Source organism: Anolis carolinensis, chromosome 4 (genome assembly GCF_035594765.1).
Source record: "Anolis carolinensis isolate JA03-04 chromosome 4, rAnoCar3.1.pri, whole genome shotgun sequence".
NCBI lineage: Eukaryota > Metazoa > Chordata > Lepidosauria > Squamata > Dactyloidae > Anolis > Anolis carolinensis.
The window spans coordinates 83,382,082-83,400,894 of record NC_085844.1 but is presented as its reverse complement, the minus strand read 5'-3'; the positions used below and the strand labels follow the sequence as shown (position 1 = coordinate 83,400,894).

Genomic DNA, 18,813 nt, shown 5'->3' with positions numbered 1-18,813 from the left:
GAAAGGGGAGCCGCCTAAAATTGCGAATGAAGCCAAACGTTCCATGTCTCGCCTCACGTTAAAAACGTAGAAAAGGGAACAAGCGGCCTGCCACTTTCCTACCTCTATGTTTGAGGAAACGCGGCGGCAGCGCTTTGCGCACGCGCCAGCCCATCCGTACGCATGCGCGCCGGTGCCTCTGCGCACTTGCCTTCTCTCGAGCGGGTCGGGGGCCAAGATGGCGGCGGTGCTGCAGCAGGTCTTGGAGCGGTCCGAGCTGACCAAACTGCCCAAGGCCGTACAGGGGAAGCTGGAGCGCTTCCTGGCCGACCAGCAGAGCGAGATCGACGCTCTTCGCACCCGGCACGAGCGCTACAAGGTGGACAGTGGTGAGTGAGGCCTCGTAGAACGGGTCTTGTCACAGAAAGGTCCATTAGTTTCAAGCCCTGAGGTAAAAGGGGGACCGCGAAAGTGCAGCTGTAATTTAGTGGGCCATTTGTGTCGGCTGGGGTTCGGATACCGAAATCCCTGGGTAGTCAAGCTCCATTATAATATACCATGGCGTAGTAAAAATAAGTGTCACTTATACAAGACGGCAAAAGCAAGCTTCTGCTTTTTGGATTTTTGGGGGTTAACATTTTCAACCCGTGCGTGGTTGAATCTGTGGATACGGAGGACCCGCTGTATCTTGAAAGCTCCCCAAATATGTCTCGCGCCACTTATTTCTTTGTAGGAGAGTGCTTCCTGTTTTCACAGGAAATGATTTTAGAACCTGTACCTCTGGTCATCTAGATTTGGAATGACAAATGGATGGCTTTGTTTGTGGGCTTGTAAAGTACCATCGAACTAAGATGAGCCTTGTCTCTGCATCGAAACACAGGTTGTATATCCCTTATCCGAAATTCTTGGGACCAGAAATAATAATAATATAAAACTTTATATACCACTCCATCTCTTCAAGAGGACTCAGGGCAGTTTCCAGCATAAATACAAAAACATTCAATTGTCAGAAAACACCATACAACAAAGTTAAACATACTAAACATAATAAACAACATCATAAGACAGAACCAGAACAATTCTATTAAAAATAGACACCAAATTACAAATCCAAATCAATATACTCCATCAAGGATTTAAGTATCAGTAAACAGGACTTCAAGGTAAACATGGTCAATTAGGTTAAAAACTTGTGCATCAGAGTATCATAGGGCCAGGGAGTGGATAAAGCATGGTCTTAGTTGAACAAGCGGGGGTGGAGGGGGGGGGGGTCTAGGGACCAATCTTGCTCAAAAACCTGCAGGAACCACCAGGTTTTCAGTTCCTTGCAGAAAGAGGACAATGTAAGGGCTTTCCTGATCTCTCTGGGGAGGGCGTTCAAGAGCTGGGGGGCCACCACCACCGAGAAGGCCCTCTCCCTTGTCCCCACCAGTCGCACTTGAGACGGTGGTGAGTGCAAGAGGAGAGCTTCCCCAGCAGATCTTAAAGCCTGCGCTGGTTCGTAGGGGGAGATGCACACAGAGATAGGCAGGGCCCAAGCCGTATAGAGCTTTATAGGTAAGTACCTGCACCTTGCATTGGGCCTGGCAGCTTATCGGCAACCAGTGAAGTTGAAATGTTTTGGTTTTTCTGATTTTCAAATCTGTGTTTTCATATATATACATAAAACAATTCTTTGGAGATGGGAGCCAAGTCTCAACGCGCAATTCAAGCCAACAGAAAGGTGGGATACCAAATTAAAAAATAAATGCAGCCACTCCAACAACACTTGAAAGGGGCTACAATATCCAGGTTTGTCCATTGAACCACCAGAGAATAAGGTGTCACTGTCTCTGCTGCCCATGTGGACAGTGTTGGATTTTGGAGTAGTTCTGATTTTGGAATTCCAGATAAGGAAGGCTCAAGGTGTATATATAATTTTGTTGTAGGTGCCCAAAGATTTACTTAGTATCCCTCAGGTCCATTTCTCTTTCTTGGGGATATGACAAACAAACCTAGATATTGTAGCCCCTTTCAAGTGTTGTTGGAGTGGCTGCATTTATTTTTTAATTTGGTATCCCACCTTTCTGTTGGCTTGGGTGCCATCTTCCAGTATGTTTATCCAGGCATCTAGGTATGTATCTTGCAAATCCCTGCACTGAGATGACTGATGTTTATACTTGCTTGTGTAAAACCTTCCATCTCATTCAGAAATCCAGTTCCACAGAGTTCCAAATGGCATGGAAGAATCTGTGTTTAACTGCACAAAGGCCTTACCAATGTAGCCACTTGTTTGGATATGTTTTTCCTTGGGTAAGGGACTGGATGGCCTTCCTGATGTCAGAATGTGGAGATTACGAGAAGTAGCTCCATTCCAATACATGTGCTGATTTTAGCAACCCTAATCCTGTTTGTGGCTGGATCTACACTGCCAAATAAAGCAGTTTGGACTTCGATTATATGGCCAGTGTACCAGGCATGGGAAAACTTCAGCCCTCCAGGTGGTAAACTGGCTGGGATTTCTGGGAGTTGAAGTCCAAAACATATAGAGGGCCAAAGTTTGTCCATGCCTTATGTAGACCCATATAATGTAGTTCAGTACAGTTCAAATTTCATTATACGGGTCTAGCTCTGCACTGATCATATAATGTGATTTAAACTATCTTATTAGTCAGACCTGGCCATGGTCTTTTTTTTAAAAAAAAACATAGATTTTATCACATGAAGTTAAAGCTGATTGCAGTTTCTTTTGAGCGCTGTCCTCAAAAGAAAGCAAGTTTTCCCTCTGTAATGAATTTGCATACAGAAAGCATTCCATCAATTCCCAGAATAGAGAATTAGGTAAGAAGACGGGAAAATTGGAAGGAGGGAAGATGAAAGGAAATGAAAAGAGGGGCGGGGGGGGGGGGGGGGGAGGAAGAAAGGAGAAGATGGATAGAGGATAGAATGAAGGTAAGAAAAGAGGAAGGGAGAAAAGGAAGGAAGGAAAAGATAGGAAGAATTCATGAATTTGATTTAAATGCTTTCTAGGAGCTTCTCTACTGGAAGTTGACTGTAAAGTTGTGCTGGAGGACTTAGAGACTCAGAATCTCCAGGTCACCCAGCATAACCTCATCTGTTTTCACTTGGAGTACAAGGGCTTTTCATGAGTTGAGCATATTCTCTAGAATGCTTTTGTGGAGGCTTATTTGTGTAACATTCTGAAGAAACACATTTTGAAGTCATGTTATTTGGATATTTGCAGAACAACAGTATTTTGAAGTGGAAAAGCGACTGGCTCAGAGTCAGGAGAGACTTGTAAATGAGACACAAGAATGTCAGAATCTCCAACAGGAACTCCACAAACTCAGTAAGTATGGTGATTTAAAATAGATTTCATTATTAGATACTGTTAATTGTATCTTTTTTTGTGAAATGTTTAGCTGAATATTGAAATATTAAACTGATGTATGGTTTGTATGTGGAGATGAACAGAACAGAACATGTTTATTTGGGTCAATGACCCACTTTAAAAGAACCAGTAAAACGTGAATAAAACATATGTTTAAGCATTAAAATACAACTTTTAAAAGGTGAGTTAAAAAACAGTGCAAGTATGAGACTTAAAACTTGTATATTTAAATAACAATGTTAGCAATGATAAAAGCTAAGTTGAAAGCTAATATAATAAAATTTATTATAAAATAAAATCTTTTGAGACTGTACCGACAAACTATTGCTGATGAACAAACACTTGCAACAGGAGAAAAGAATCTAGAGGGAGAGGTATGAGTACATAGGTAACATGGAGGGGCACAAGAAGGGATATGTGGAGATGTAATATTTCCAACACTTATTGGAAGGAAGCTTTTTCTCTCCTCGCTCCCCCCCCCAAAAAAAAACAAAAAAACAAAAACTAATTTGGGGTAATACACATATCAGTATAGAATTTTAAAAAATGCAATATTGGCACATTTTACAGATTGAAAATCACTTTGTTACTTTAGAACAAAGTAACAGATTGATTTTAACTATGCTTCAGTATGGAATAAAATTACCAGGTTTGGTACATTTAAAAAGTTTATTTAGAAAACAATTACAAAACTAATTTATTTTTATTTGTCTTTTTTTTACAAATAGAGTCACTGTAAAAGATCCTGAATTATAAAGAGCTCATTTAGTTTTTCAAGTTGTTGAGAATCAAGCAAAGCAACAATGAGAATAAAAGAAACCATCTGTAACAGTAAAAGAAAAAAAAGTATTCAGACTCTTCTAGTCCTTTGTACCATCAATCTGAGATAAAGTGCTTCCGTATATCAGTGCTTGCCAAGCTATTTCAGGAACTGAATTCTCCCCTAGATAGATAGATAGATAGATAGATAGATAGATAGATAGATAGATATTTTAACCCCCACAAAAATGGGGATTAAAGTATCTGTTAATAGAATTTCACAGAGAACTTGTGAAATGTTATTTCCAAATAGTGCTAATGCTTGAACTTAAAATAGCCTACAAGAGAAATCCCACAGTAGGGAATACCCTGCTTAGAATTCTATTTGTCCTTATTGTATGTGCTTGAGACCCAGCTGGCTCAAGTGGGGTAGATATTACATCCCAACATTGTACTCTTCACGTTTGTGACAGGCAATATAACTGTAAAGTAAAAAAGAAATATGGCAATTTTGACCTTCTTCCTCTTTCCAGATGAGCAGCTGAAATCACTCACTGAGAGAAACAAAGAACTGGAAGCAGCTCAGGATCACAGTGCATCCATACAGGTACAGAAAGTGTTGATGCTACAGATGAATGGAACCTTCAAACCTCCATGTCACAGTTAAAAAGCAGTATGATATTTCTCTGTGACAGTGCTGTTTATAGCAAGTGTGCTGTGAACTAGTTTTTCTTTGTGATAATTTTCTTGCAGGATTGGTTTTTGCAACAGACTCCTCTAACGATAAAATTTCTTTACTATCCATAAAAATAATTTGCTTCTTTTGGTGTTGGGGAACTGTACTGTAGTACTGAAACATCAGATCAGTGTGTCAGTTTTTTTTCAGTACTTCGCTTCTCATCTCTTCTTTTTCCTTTTTGTCTGTGGAGTACTGGTATTTTAATTATTATATCTACTACGTAGTGCTTTGAATTGTTGACTGTTATGTCAGGGTTCATGAGATAAGATCTATAAACAAAATGATCACAATATGTACTTACCCAGTCCTGATTTTGAGCCATTCTTGTTGGACAGGCATCTAATGAAATGCAAATAGAAATGTAAGTGTTGCATCTACTGTGAAAAGTAGTCAGTTGTTCTCAACTTTGAATGTTCATGACGTTGGCTCTTTAGCCCAGGCATCAGAGTAGATATGTGTGGAAAAATGCTTAGAGGTGGCTCCAACGACTTCATTTAGTGTTAGTTTGCTGTATATGCTCATATATAAGTCCAGAAATTTTAGTTAAAAAGTGACCCAACAATCCTAGGTTGGTTTAGCCACTTCTCAGTGTAAATACTGTACCTGCTTACTTTAAAAAAAAACAATTCCCTTTTTTTAGGGAAAGACCTTAGTCTGGCCCAAGATAACCTAGAAGAGTGATTCTCAACCTGTGGGTCCCCAGATGTTTTGGCTTTCAACTCCCAGAAATCCTAACAGCTGGTAAACTGGCTGGGATTTCTGGGAGTTGTAGGCCAAAACCCCCCGGGGACCCACAGGTTGAGAACCACTGACTTAGAAGAAGCACTGATCCCCTCTTTTCTTAATGTCTGGTTGAAAGAAATGTCAGCAGTAGTAACCAAAGACAGCTGTTTTATTAGTATCTGCTTTATAATTGACGTATCTTATTCATCTGTTAATAAAATGGCATAGTAAAACTTTAAAATATCTGCATATATAAAATTGTAATGGTTTAAATAGTTCAATGATTTAAATACATAAGTATCATGCTTCATTTTCTCTTCCATGTAGATTGTATCCATAATCATTTTTCTAAGATTTTATTTTCTAATTTGGTTTTCTTAAAAGGAGGCTTATTTCTGCTGTGCTGCTGTAATTTTAAAATCCCCCTTTCTGATTTTTTTTCTAAGAGCCAATTGACTAGAGCAAAAGAAGAATTGGAGGCAGAGAAGAGAGATTTGGTCCGAACAAGTGAGAGAAGAGCTCAAGAGCTAGAGCACTTAAATGGTAAACAACACGTTGTGGGTCTTGCCAATAGGCTGTTTAAATGTTTTGAGTGGCATTTTTAAAGGAACACATGACTTAGAGACCAAATTGGTAGTGGAAATGTATCCAGAAGCTGCCATAAAATAAAATTATCCTTGTTTTAAGGGGAAACAAAATATATTTTTCCTACTAGACTTGGGTCACTTATTCTACTGGGATTTGAGGGCATGGAGGTGATGCCCCCCAACATATCCTTGTGGGGATGACCTCCCAGGCTTGTCCTGCCTTGACAACTGAAAGCAGGTCATTGAACATCTCCAGTGTTAAAAAAAATGCTATTAATATGATATGGGGTGAATGTTGTCTTCAAGGCAGATCGGTTTTAATGCCTACTACAAGAACTGGCATTTCAATAATCTCTCTACGCTATGGACTTTCTGTTTTTGATTTTAATAGTGGATGTTAAGCGTCTGAATGAGAAACTTACAGCAGCAAATACTGCAAATGTAGAGCTAAGGTTAAACCTTGATGAACTTCAGACTTCGGCCCTTTCTGTAAAAGTGAGTATCTAAAATGTGGGTAGTGACCATTTTTTATAGAATTGTAGAAATATGATAATGATATATGTCCTGAGTATCATCTCACTTTTCAAAGGCATAAGTGCCATCTATTTTTTTCTCATATTCTGTGAAAATTGGGGTGCAATCATAAGTGTATCTTAATGTATTTTTGTTGGTGGTGATGGTGCTGAAACCACAATAGATGGTGTCTTACAATTGAAGAAATACGGCAAGTGATAGAGTATTTCTATTTGAAATTACAGTCAACCATGTTATTGGGGTTGCTTATTTGACTCCAGAATAATCCTGAGCTTTAGAATAGCAATCATATAGTGCAGTGTCATTTAGGTCAGACCAAGTATAGGTAACTGTAGGTTTATTAATAAAGCCTACATTGAATATTGGGCTGGATTGACAGGAATTCTAGCATGATTGATATGAGTTGCCCGAGTGCTTATTCTAAAGGGAACGGTGAAAAACTACTGTGTATTAGCTTTTTGTGAATTGAATGGATGGCACATAATATGTAATGTTTTCAGTATCGTGAGCAAAGATGGGAGCAAGAAAAAGAATTGTTACAAAATCAAAACACTTGGCTAAATTCAGAACTGAAAACAAAAACAGATGAGCTTCTACGTGTTGCACGGGAAAAAGGGAGTGAAATTTTGGAGCTTAAATGTAGCCTGGAGAACAAGAAAGAGGAGGTAAGACAAATCAATATCTTGCTTTAAATATATTTTTCATAAGTCTTAAATACAACTGTTGTTTTCTGGATTTATTTGCCTAACTTACTGAGAATCAATCTGCTATCAAACTGGAGTAACGTTGAGCTTTTTGTAATTCAGACTGATATCAATAATAAGGATGGATAGAGAGATAAAATATTGGAAATCCTGCATCAGCATCAGCTCCTAAGAGGTATATTGTTGCTGCTACAAATTACGAGCATAGTTAAATGGCAGCTGATGTTTCCCATGTCAGTTTGCTGGTCAGTCTGCTGAATCAGTTTTGAGGACAAGTTCAACCCCTTGAATAATTACTTTTATATTCAGGCTGAATCTTAGAATGAATTCATTCTTTATTAAAATAGAAGCCACCAGCCACCACTAATAGTAGTTTCAACTTTTATGTGCTATATTTTACCCTACGCCTGATGGCTAACTTCTTGAACAATAGCACATAAAAATAACTTGGAGGGGTGTCAGATTTATTTTTCAGAATTTGTAATCGTGACCATTGAAAGGGGTATGTATGTGTATATCAAGCAAGAGAGCAAGTGCTTTTTACAGTTGTGGCTTTTCAAAATGACAAAAATGCAGTCAGGGTAAACTGACATAAATGAGCTGTAAACCAGTGCTGTTCAAAAGTGCAAGAACAACCCCTCATACTGGCACATTTCTAAGGAACTAGGCAAATGTAGTAATAATTTGGCAGCAATCCCTGCTACAATTGGGGAAAAAATCAAGTCTGATTCATCAGATTGTTTGAGAACCAGTGCTGTGAAGGATGAAATGTTTATGATGTTGCAGTGTAGATAGGAAAGACAGCTAAATAGTGGAACATGGCCACACAGCCCAAAAGACATACAACAACCCTGTGATCCCGGCCATGAAAGCCTTCGACAACACAACTAAATAGTGGATTATTTAACTATTCAACTAAATAGGAAATTTTGTGTTATTTGTGGAAACGTGAGTTTTTTCAATTCCTCTTTCACATTAAATGCTTGATAGTACCTTGTTGCCGTTCTTGGGTGCAGTGTATACAAGTGAAATTTCATGTACTTTAAGAACATAAGTGCTTGCTGTATGAAACCAAAAGTCTGTCTAGTCCAGTGGTTCCCAACCTATTTTTGACTAAGGACCACTTTAACCAGGGTTCACTCCATCGTTAGTATTGTTTGAATTTTTGGTCAAATTCAGGTTCGATTTGGTTATTTGGAGTTCTGATTTAGAAAATTTCATTGGATAGGCCTCATCAGCTCTAGTTTCTGATACAGAACATATGCCATCCAGTACTAACCATCTGCTCGTCCACAGAAAACCATATTTAATAATCTAGAGCTGATGTGGTCTATCCAATGCAGTTTTCTCAGTCAGCACCCCAAATAACCCCTATAAAAGGTCTAAAAAAGAAGACACCAAACATGCCCCCGCTTCCAGGTGCCACATGGAACGGCACCGCTCAGGGAGGAAGGAGGAGGAAAAGCAGCAGCCAGGAGGCTTGTTATCGCGCCTTTTGTGGGTAGTCAGCCTCTCCCTTCCTGACATCCCTGTTGCCTTGGCACTATAAGAGGTTTTGCGAGACCAGTCGCTCTGGTTACAACAGTGTAGTAACGGTGAGGCCATGGGCCATATTTTAGTTCTTGAGGACCACTGGTGGTCCACTGACCACAGTTTGGGAACCACTGGTCTAGTCCAACTTACACTTCTTCCCATTAAAATATGTTTCACAGTCTAAAATGTTTCTTCTAACATAGGATGACCAGAAACTGAAGTTCATATTTTAGAGATTTTGATCTTATCTATCTTTGCATAGGTTTCCAGGCTGGAAGAGCAAGTCAGTGGATTTAAACAGTCAAATGAAAATCTACAGAAACATGTGGAAGACCTTTTAGTGAAACTTAAAGAGGTAAACATGATTTCTGTTGCTTTGCTTTCCACTGGTGTGGTAATATTTATAGGGGGCTTATTCTCATCATTGCTTGGGCTTCCCTATACAGCTGTGGTCATGCCCTGTAAACTTCATGAAATTTACTTCAGAGCAAATATAGATACACATGACTAAGGAGTCCTAGGCTGCAATCCAGTACTGTTCAACCCTACTTCCATCTGACAAAATATGTCATTTGTGGGGATTTTCTAGTTCCTTCAGGCAGTTGTATAGTACAGTATACTTCTTTTCAGGGTTACCATAAAATTGCCCTGGAGGACCCAGTAAATTCCTAAAAAGAGCACCGCTGCCACCCAGTAAAGAGATAGAGAATTGTTGTCAGAGATGCAAGCTTTACCAGTAACTGTTTTCCAGTGTTAGAACTCTGATGTAGGCAAAGAGGATAAGACGATTCCAAGAAGTATTCCAGGAGAGACTGAGAGACTGTGATGGATCAATAATATAAGCCAGAGTTTTCCCGTTCCCTGTTTTTATCCCTCAGAATTACTATCAATCTATAAGTGATATAGGCCAGTTGCCTCCCACTGTTTTCCTTGAAAGAGTTTCATTGAAAAAATGAAGAGGCAGTTGCTCTCTTTATTCCATTTTATTGACAGATCTTTGGATTCATTGGAGGCATTATTTAAACTTCAGTAGGTAGTATTACTGTGTTACTGAGCTACCTAGAGATGTTTTAGAGAAGTGCTGCCCAAGTGGCATAGTCCATCCCAGTATGGCTGCATTTGGAAAAAATACAGAAGCATAATTATGAAATTACTTTAATACAAGTTGAGTTTTGAAAATTATTACTATGTGGCATTAAAAAGTTGGAGAATTATTACCTTTTATTCCATATCAAGTATTGTAGATTTTTTAAATGAATACTGGTTAGTACTGAACTGCTTTTGTTTCATGGGGCTCTTAATTGTTTGTGTTTTAATCACAGAAATTTGTTTAATTCCCAGGCAAAAGAACAGCAAGCTAGTATGGAAGAAAGATTCCACAATGAATTAAATGCCCATATCAAGTTATCTAATTTATACAAGGTATGCTATTAAAATAGTGCAACATTTTTTACTTAAATGTATATTTGCAAATGTTTGTGTTGTGGGTGTGTTATCTTGCTGTAAAACCTGTGAAAACTAAAGCTCATCTGCCTTTTTGGTCTACTTCTTTATATATTTTATCATATGGTACATATTCACTGTGTTTAGAGTGCTGCTGATGACCTGGAGGCAAAAAGCAATGAGTTGACTCAAGCTCTAGAGGAGATGCACAAACTTTTGAAAGAGGCAGGTGAAGGTAAGTAATAGACTTGAAGAATTGGCTTCTTTGTGTTCTAAGTAACATTTTTATTACCGCTATCTTTAAAGTAATAGGAGTAGAATACAAAGAGCTACTTTTTATCCTGAAAAATATTTTATTCCATGTTAGGATGGTTTTTTTTACTCTTTTTTGTTTTGTTTTGTTTGGCTACATTTTTGTTTGTTTGAGACATGTGTCTTTGCAACATATAACCTCCTTAGTTTTCAACAAGGCAGTATGTTTAACCCAATAAAATAAGAAATATCAGAAATATATCTGATTCATGATAAACTGTAACCAATTTGTTAGTCAGCCTTTGATCCACCTTGGGCCATTTTCAAAAAAAGAGTGTTCACACATCTTTGGGTGGAGGTTGAGGTCTATTACTTGGATCCAGATCAGCAAGCCAGTTCTAACTAAATCATTATCTCATTTATATTACTAACAGAGACTATGATCCTGGATGGCCAGACTGATCTGGCATGGAGACTTGGTTGAATGAGAGCAGGGGGTCAACCTCTCCCAGATCTATCCCCAAGGCTTCGTGGCTCAGCAGCAGACAAGATTAGGGGGATGGTGGGGGGTCATGGTGATCTATCAGAGTAACATCCCCTTACCAGGATCCCTTTACCATGCTCAGAGGATTTCGAAGGTGTCTACTTTAGAGTGGGTGACCGGACAGACTAGGGATCTTGTTGATGTACCGGCCACCTTGCTGCCCAACAACATCCCTACCTGAGGTGACAGAATTTATCTCAAGCCTGGCCTTGGATTCTAACAAACTGTTGGTTTTGGGAGATTTCAACATCCACACCAAATCAATGCTTTTAGGAGCGGCTCAGGATTTCCTGGCCTCCATGACAATCATGGGGCTGTCCCAAGTGATAACTGGCCCCATTCATAAGGCAGGACACACTTTGGATCTGGTGTTTGTTTTGATGAGTGAGGGAGACATAATCTGATAGTGGCAGATCTATCTATAGCTGATTTGTCATGGTCAGATCATTACTTGGTCAGGTTTAGACTCACCGGGACCCTGTACCTCCGCAAGGGTGGCAGACCCATTAAGATGGTCCGCCCCAGGAGACTTAGGGATTCAGACAGATTCCTGATGTCTCTTGGGGAGTTTCCAGCTACCACGGTAGGCAATCCTATTGATGCTGTTGTCAATCTCTGGAATACGGAGGTGGCCAGGGTAATCAATATGATCGCTCTAAAGTGTCCCCTTCCCAGATGCGGAGCTAAATTAGCTCTTTGGAGGCATTTTCCCAGGAGGCATTAACAATGAATCAAGGGAAGGAGACTAGAGCTTAAGTGGCAGAAGAATCAGAACAAATCCGACCTCCACAGAGCGAAATTCCACTAAAAAGCTTACAGCGAAACATAGAGGCATCGAAAAAAACTATGTTCTCAACCTCCATCGCCACTGCCAAAAATGGATCATCTGAACTGTTCAGAGTGGTCAATGGGCTCCTAAACCCGAAATTAGAAGTCAACCTACCTCACACCACAGACAAATGCGAGGACTTCACTCGCTATTTTGCAAAGATCAGTCGGATTCAGGATTATTTGGATGCCACCATTTTGGCATCTCTTTTGGATGTAACCAGCTCACCATCTTGTCCTATTTTAATAGATTCATTTCAAATGGTTTCGCATGAGAATGCTGATAAAATCTGAGGAGAAGTGAGGGCAACCACCTACAGTTTGGACCTTTTCCCATCTTGGTTAGTAAAACAAGCCAGGGAGAGTATGGCCTCTATAAGGGAACTGATCAACACCTCGTTAAGCCAAGGTGGGGTCCCCATGGCCCTGAAAGAAGACTACTTTTGAAAAAAGCCATCATTTAATTCCATCAATTTATACAGCTATAGATCAGTATCACATTTGCCTTTTATTAGTAAGATCTTGGAACAGGTGGTGGCCAATCAACTCCACAAAGATTTGTGGAGGACACTGATTTTCTAGATCCATTTCAGTCCAGCTTCAGGCCAGAGCAAGGGACGGAAATGGCTTTGGTCGCCTTGGTGGATGACCTTCAGAGGAAACTGGACGGGGAAGTGTGACCTTGCTGGTCCTTTTAGACATCTCAGTGGCAGTCCATACCATCGACCATGATATCCTTCTGGAGCGCCTGAGGGGGATGGGTCTGGGAGGCACTGTACTGCAGTCCTTCCTCTTGGGACGTCTCCAGAAGGTGGTGTTGGGGGAGTGCTGCTCGACCTCATGGCCTGGTGGCTGTGGGGTTTTGCATGGCTCACCATTATCCCCAATGTTGTTTAACATCTACGTGAAACCGCTGGGAAAGATCATCCAGAGTTTTGGAGTTTTGAAATGTCAGGATTTGCTGTTTGGGAGTGGTCCTTGACTCCACCTTAAACCTAGAAGCACAGGTGGCGGCGGTGATCAAGGCTGCCTTTGCACAACTAAAACTTGTGTGCCAGTTGTACTCATTTCTGGAGAAATCTGACTACCATATTTTATCTTCCTGGGAATTCAAATGGTTTTACTCCTTTTAATGACAATTTGATGTTCAACAGGAACATATGGGATTATTTTAAAGGCTTTAATTATGTATTGCATATTTATGCTACTGTTGTAAACTGCCTTAGGTCCTTGGAGAAAGGTGGTATACAAATTTCCAAATAGACAAACAGATAAATAAATAAATATGGCCCCTTCTACACTGCCATGTAAAATCCAGATTACCTGCTTTGAACTGGATTATATGGCAATGTGGACTCATATAATCCAGTTCAAAGCAGATAATATGGATTATCTGTTTTGATAATCTGGATTATATGGCATTGTAGAAGGGGTCTGATTTAATTATCACCTAGCAGAAGCCAAAATATCTAAAGAAATTAGGAGTACTATGGTGTTCTACAGAACTTACTGTAATTGTTGGAAATGTTTCTTTCCTCCTATTTCCAGCTAACAAAGAAGCAAATGACCGTTTAAATGAAATGGAACAGTCAAAGGCTGCTGTGGAAAAAGACCTGAAAGAAAAGATTAACAAGCTGGAGAAGGAATTGGACAATGCAAACAATTTGGTTTCAGCCACCAAGCGTAAAGGTCTGGTAGTAATCTTTAAAGTATACTTTTAGTATTGACATCTGAAAGCAATACATTGCTTGACTAAAGTCATTCTCCTTGGAGTTTTGAAGTGAAAATTCTATATAGGGTAATATCCCATGGCACTTTTAGGTTTTATGATCAGTCACAATTCATCTATATCACTGGAAGTCTACAGGGTCTCTAGTTTGGAGTGCTTAGACTGGTGCAGCAACAATCACCTTCTTTGGATAGAGGATTGCCTATTTGCAATATCCTGGTACTCTCCCAGTTAACGAAAGAAATGCACTCTGTGGGAAGCTGCCCTTGAAGACCAGAAAGCTTTAGTTGGTGCAAAATGCAACAATTTGATTGCAGACTTAAATACCATATCAAGATCATATAATGCCAGTCTTAATAAATTGCACTGGCTGTCTAAACATTTTTGGTCTGAAATTATTGCTATCGTCATCGTCATCATTTATTTATATAGTGCCATCACTTTGGCATTGTATAAGTAAAAGAACAAAATGGTTCCCTGCCCTCAATTTTATAATCTAATTGGCAGTTGGAGAGGATTCCGCCTCTTCTTCTTTTTGTCTGAGGATACTGCAATAGTATTTGGGATTGGAGGGACAAACATTCATTCCCTTCAGACAGATTTGCCTCTTTCATCTAGGGTGCTTCTGATTTGTGCTGTTTGTGGTGCCATTTAAAGCCAAAAACAGCTTTGAACCTCAATATTTGAGGGAATGCCTCTTCCCATACATACACATATGATGATTGAGGCCCGTAGGATGCTGAGCATCCCAATATCCAAATAGTGAGGTCAGTGAGTTGTGATGGGGGGGGGGGAGAGTTTTCTCAGCTGTGACCCCCCCCCCCCCCCAAACTGGAATGACTCCCCTTGGAGGCTCAATTAACACCCACACTCATTTCATTTAGGTACAAATTAAAATCTGTCTGTTCGGCATGGCCTTTGGGTTTCCTTAATTCACTACAAACAGTTTAGCATCATGTAAATTTTGTTTAAATATTGTAATTGCCCCCAGTGCTTTCCCCCTTCTATGGCTAGTTTAAAGTACTGGTTTTTGAAGTTGCCATAAATTGATCATAATGAATGTTTCCAAAACTCCACATTTGGACAGCATGGTAAGTTTGCAGTTTCTTAAAAACAAGTAAAAGTTTCTGAGCTCTTCTTCAAAGTTATGCTGAGATGAAGCAAAAGGAAGAACACGTGAGACTGAGAGGCGAGTAAATTTGTTTTGAGTAAACTTGCTTTGAGTTTTCTTTGTGGAGAGAAAAAGCAGAGTATAAATAAACGACAATAATAACAATAATAGTCGGGGAGCATCTGTCCCTACAGATACTTTCAATGAAATTCTTAATTCTCATCACTGGCCATGGACTGATTGGATTGTAAATGAAAACAGCTGGAGGGGGAAAGGTTTTCTATCCTGGCATATTGTCACCCAAATCATAGAACCATAGAGCTGGAAGAGACCTTCCAGTCCAACCCCCTGCCAAGAAGCAGGAAAATTGCATTCAGAGCACTCCAGACAGATGGCTATCCAACCGCTAAAAGCCTCTAAAGAAGGAGCCTCCATCACACTCCAGGGCAGAGAGTTCCACTTCCGAACAGCTCTCACTGTGAGGAAGTTCTTCCTAATGTTCAGGTGGAATCTACTTTCCTGTAGTTTGAAGCCATTGTTCCGTGTCCAAGTCTCCAGGGAAGCAGAAAACAAGCTTTCTCCCTCCTCCCTATGACTTCCCCTCACATATATTTATTCATTGCCATCATGTCTCCTCTCAGCCTTCTCTTCTGCAGGCTAAACATGCCCAGCTCTTTAAGCTGCTTCTCATAGGGCTTGTTCTCCAGATAATTCAGACATCTCCCCTGAATTGCGGTGCCCAGAATTGGACACAGTATTCCAGGTGTGTTCTGACCAAGTTCAAAGGGTAGCATGACTTCCCTGGATCTAGACACTATACTCCTATTTATGCAGGCCAAAATTCCATTGGCTTTTTTAGCCACCACATGACATTGTTGGCTCATGTTTAACTTGTTGTCCACAAGGACTCCCAAGATCTTTTCCACACGTGCTGCTATTGAGCCAGGCATTCCCAATTCAGTATCTTTGCATTTCATTTTTCTGCCTAAGTGGAGTATCTAGCATTTGTCCCAGTTGAACTTCATTTTGTTAGTTTTGGCTTATCTCTCTAATCTGTTAAGATTAGATTTTGATTTCTGCCCCTGTCTTATGGATTATTGGCTATCCCTCCCAATTTGGTGTCGTCTACAAACTCATGTTGGCTCATGTTTAACTTATTGTCCACGTACTTCTGTCGAGCCAGGCGTCCCCCATTCTGTATCTTTGCAACTGTAACTAGTTCATCAATTAAAATATATGCATGTAATTAGAAGCCTTTGTATGTATTATGCTGATTGTAATTATAATTTTTAGAAGCCATGTATTACTGTGATTTTTTTCCCTAGGGGTTGTTCTTTCAGAGGATGAGCTGGCAGCAATGTCTCCTACAGCTGCTGCAGTCGCAAAAGTGGTAAAGCCTGGCATGAAGTTAACTGAGGTAGGAATCTTGTAGACAGTAATGCTCACATGTATGAATAAGTACTGTTTTTGGTAGTAGATACTTTCAGTTATTGAAAGTAAATGCTCACAATCCCTATGATAGTTGCCCTGTTGTCACAAAAGAATGTTGCTTTAGCTGGATAAATGGTTCATTGTTGGTGTAAAGAAGTGATTCTTAAATTATCTATTGTGGTAAACTGGTAGAATTTTTCCTCTAGTGTGACAGGAACCAGCCCTAGATTTGTGTCTGTTGCCTGCAGCCGTTTGTTTTGTTTCTGGAAGCTCACAGTGATCTCACATCAATCTTTGAATCACTGTTTTCAGTAACACTGATACAGAGAGATCTTCTGAACATCTTTTCAGAAGCCTTTTCCCTTAAATTGAATATGTATGTAAGTGTATATATATGTGTGTGTGTGTAAGTATATATATTTGTATGTAAGTATATAAAAGTATATATGTCTGTATATGTATATGTGTGTTTGTGTCTAAGTTTTGGATAGCATAGGGAAAAGTTAGCACCCCTGTGGTGTGTGTTTTGCTATCTGTGCTCCTGTTTAGAAGAGTTCACCTCACTTTCTTCCCCTGTAATTGGATTTTGAAAAATGTAGCTTGTTGTGGAAATAAGGATTGGTGATAAAGCTTCAGTGGAGACCCCTTTACCCCATGAAAACTCTTTCAGGAGCGAATTTCCCTTCCTAGTGATAGATTTCTCTCACTTCCTGTTGTCTCACCCCTGTTCTTAACTTTGAGTTGTTTGTAAGTCAGGTGCTTGTAACTTAGGGACTGCTTATAACAATATAATATTAAGAACAGTGGGAATAGGATACAATATCTAAAGCAATATGCACTTGTTTTTAAATTGGTCTTATAGCTTTTATTATTTGTTAGATATCTTATTGAATAGGTTTATTTCTTAGTATGTTTTTGTTCTTTCAACACAGCTGTACAATGCATATGTGGAAGCTCAAGATCAACTGTTGCTGGAAAAACTAGAGAATAAAAGGATTAATAAGTACTTGGATGAAATAGTGCAGGAAGTGGAAGCCAAAGCACCTATTTTGAAGCGTCAGCGTGAAGAATATGAACGGTCACAAAAAGCTGTAGCAAGTCTTTCTGCTAAACTTGAGCACGCTATGAAGGTTAGCTTTATCTTAAATGTACCAATCACACGGCTTTGTGTTTTAACTGTGCAATATTCCATTTGCACAAACCTTGTGTCTGTAAAATATCTTAATTTGATGTCTTGCAAATCCTCAGTCAAGTATGGTTTTGGAAGCTAAACAAGGTCAGCCCTGATTTGCACTTGGATGCAACTGTCAATGAATTCTGGGTGCTAGAGACTGTTTTTCTGATTAAAGAACTGGCAAAACTACCTGAGTTTTAATTGATTAAGAAAACCCTGTGAAATTTATGGGATCACCATAAATTGAAAGTTGCATGTTTCTACTCATAGGTCGAACATGCAGAACCTCTTTATTGAATACCCTTCATTTCATGGGCTATATGTGCGGCTGATTATGTTTCTGACATTCCACATGCTTCTTTTCAGTGTGCTTCTAGTTGCTGGAAATATTCTGATTTTAGTTTACTGCAGTTATCCTATTGTAGTTGTTATATTAATGGTTGAATGTCGGTTAATTTTGAGTTTCAAGAACTGCCTAAATTTGATTTGCAGGAAATTCGGCGCTTGCAAGAGGGTGCTGATAAAGCAAACAAGCAAGCTTCTCTGCTTGAGAGAGAGAACCAGAGGCTCGAAAGCCAAGTCAGAGATCTTTCACAGCAGGTTAGTTTGGGTGCAACCTTTTCTTGTAGGTCTCTGATTATCAATTATTCAGTTGGAAATATGGGACACAGGTGACCTGCTGCTATAGGCTGCTGCCCAGAATCCCAAGGGCCTGCTGAGGATCTACCAAGTGGAGTACAGAAGTAGTGAGTCTTTCCTTCCACATCTTCCTTTAATTCCTTTACCTCTCTCACAGCAGCAGAAAATAAATGTCTAGCCAAGTGTCAAGCATAAGCGCGCTTCCCCTCCAAATATGTTCTTTAAATAACATGTTGGATACTTGACATTACATTTGCCAAACTCCAGTTGTGCAGGTGGATGTTGGGTTTGTTTGTTTTTGCTTGTTTTTGGAATTTGCCCATGGTGGGTATCTCAGTAATGCAAGTTATTCTCTCATTTCCAAGACCTCCCAGTGACTATATTACAGCCGCTCCGTCTTCTTTTTATTCTATGTGTACATGAGGCAGTTTCTGCTACAGCATTTTCTATTATTTGCATGCTATCCCATCGGTTTGTCCTTGTAGACATTATGCAGGAGAAAGAGTTCCATTGCTGGATATAGACCAGATTTTTGGAGCTCACATCCCTGCCACTAACATATTTCAGAAATGAATAAGCTGTCATCCCATGTTCAAAACAGTAAAGAATTTTCATGCTTCATATCTGTGCAACAAATTTTTAGTGATTGTTGTTATAAAACTGTAGTGCAGGTGCATTTTCCCCCAGTGCCCAGAGGCCATGCCACCCCTTTTTAATTCCAGAGAGTTGTGATA

The 18,813-nt window shown here is 39.6% G+C and overlaps 1 protein-coding gene across 2 annotated transcripts in view; it reads left to right on the top strand.

Moving 5' to 3' along the window:
* Positions 1-186: 186 nt before the first annotated feature.
* tpr (translocated promoter region, nuclear basket protein) overlaps positions 187-18,813 on the top strand; it is a 71,029-nt gene continuing 52,402 nt past the window's right edge. For both annotated transcript variants that reach the window (XM_062980744.1, XM_062980743.1), the window contains exons 1-13: positions 187-368; positions 3,203-3,307; positions 4,642-4,715; positions 6,017-6,113; positions 6,549-6,652; positions 7,192-7,356; positions 9,191-9,283; positions 10,270-10,350; positions 10,519-10,606; positions 13,544-13,684; positions 16,161-16,252; positions 17,199-17,396; positions 17,933-18,040. In XM_062980744.1, the coding sequence (XP_062836814.1) occupies positions 218-368; positions 3,203-3,307; positions 4,642-4,715; positions 6,017-6,113; positions 6,549-6,652; positions 7,192-7,356; positions 9,191-9,283; positions 10,270-10,350; positions 10,519-10,606; positions 13,544-13,684; positions 16,161-16,252; positions 17,199-17,396; positions 17,933-18,040 (1,497 nt within the window). In that variant the 5' untranslated portion in view covers positions 187-217. The remainder of the gene's footprint in view (positions 369-3,202; positions 3,308-4,641; positions 4,716-6,016; positions 6,114-6,548; positions 6,653-7,191; positions 7,357-9,190; positions 9,284-10,269; positions 10,351-10,518; positions 10,607-13,543; positions 13,685-16,160; positions 16,253-17,198; positions 17,397-17,932; positions 18,041-18,813) is intronic.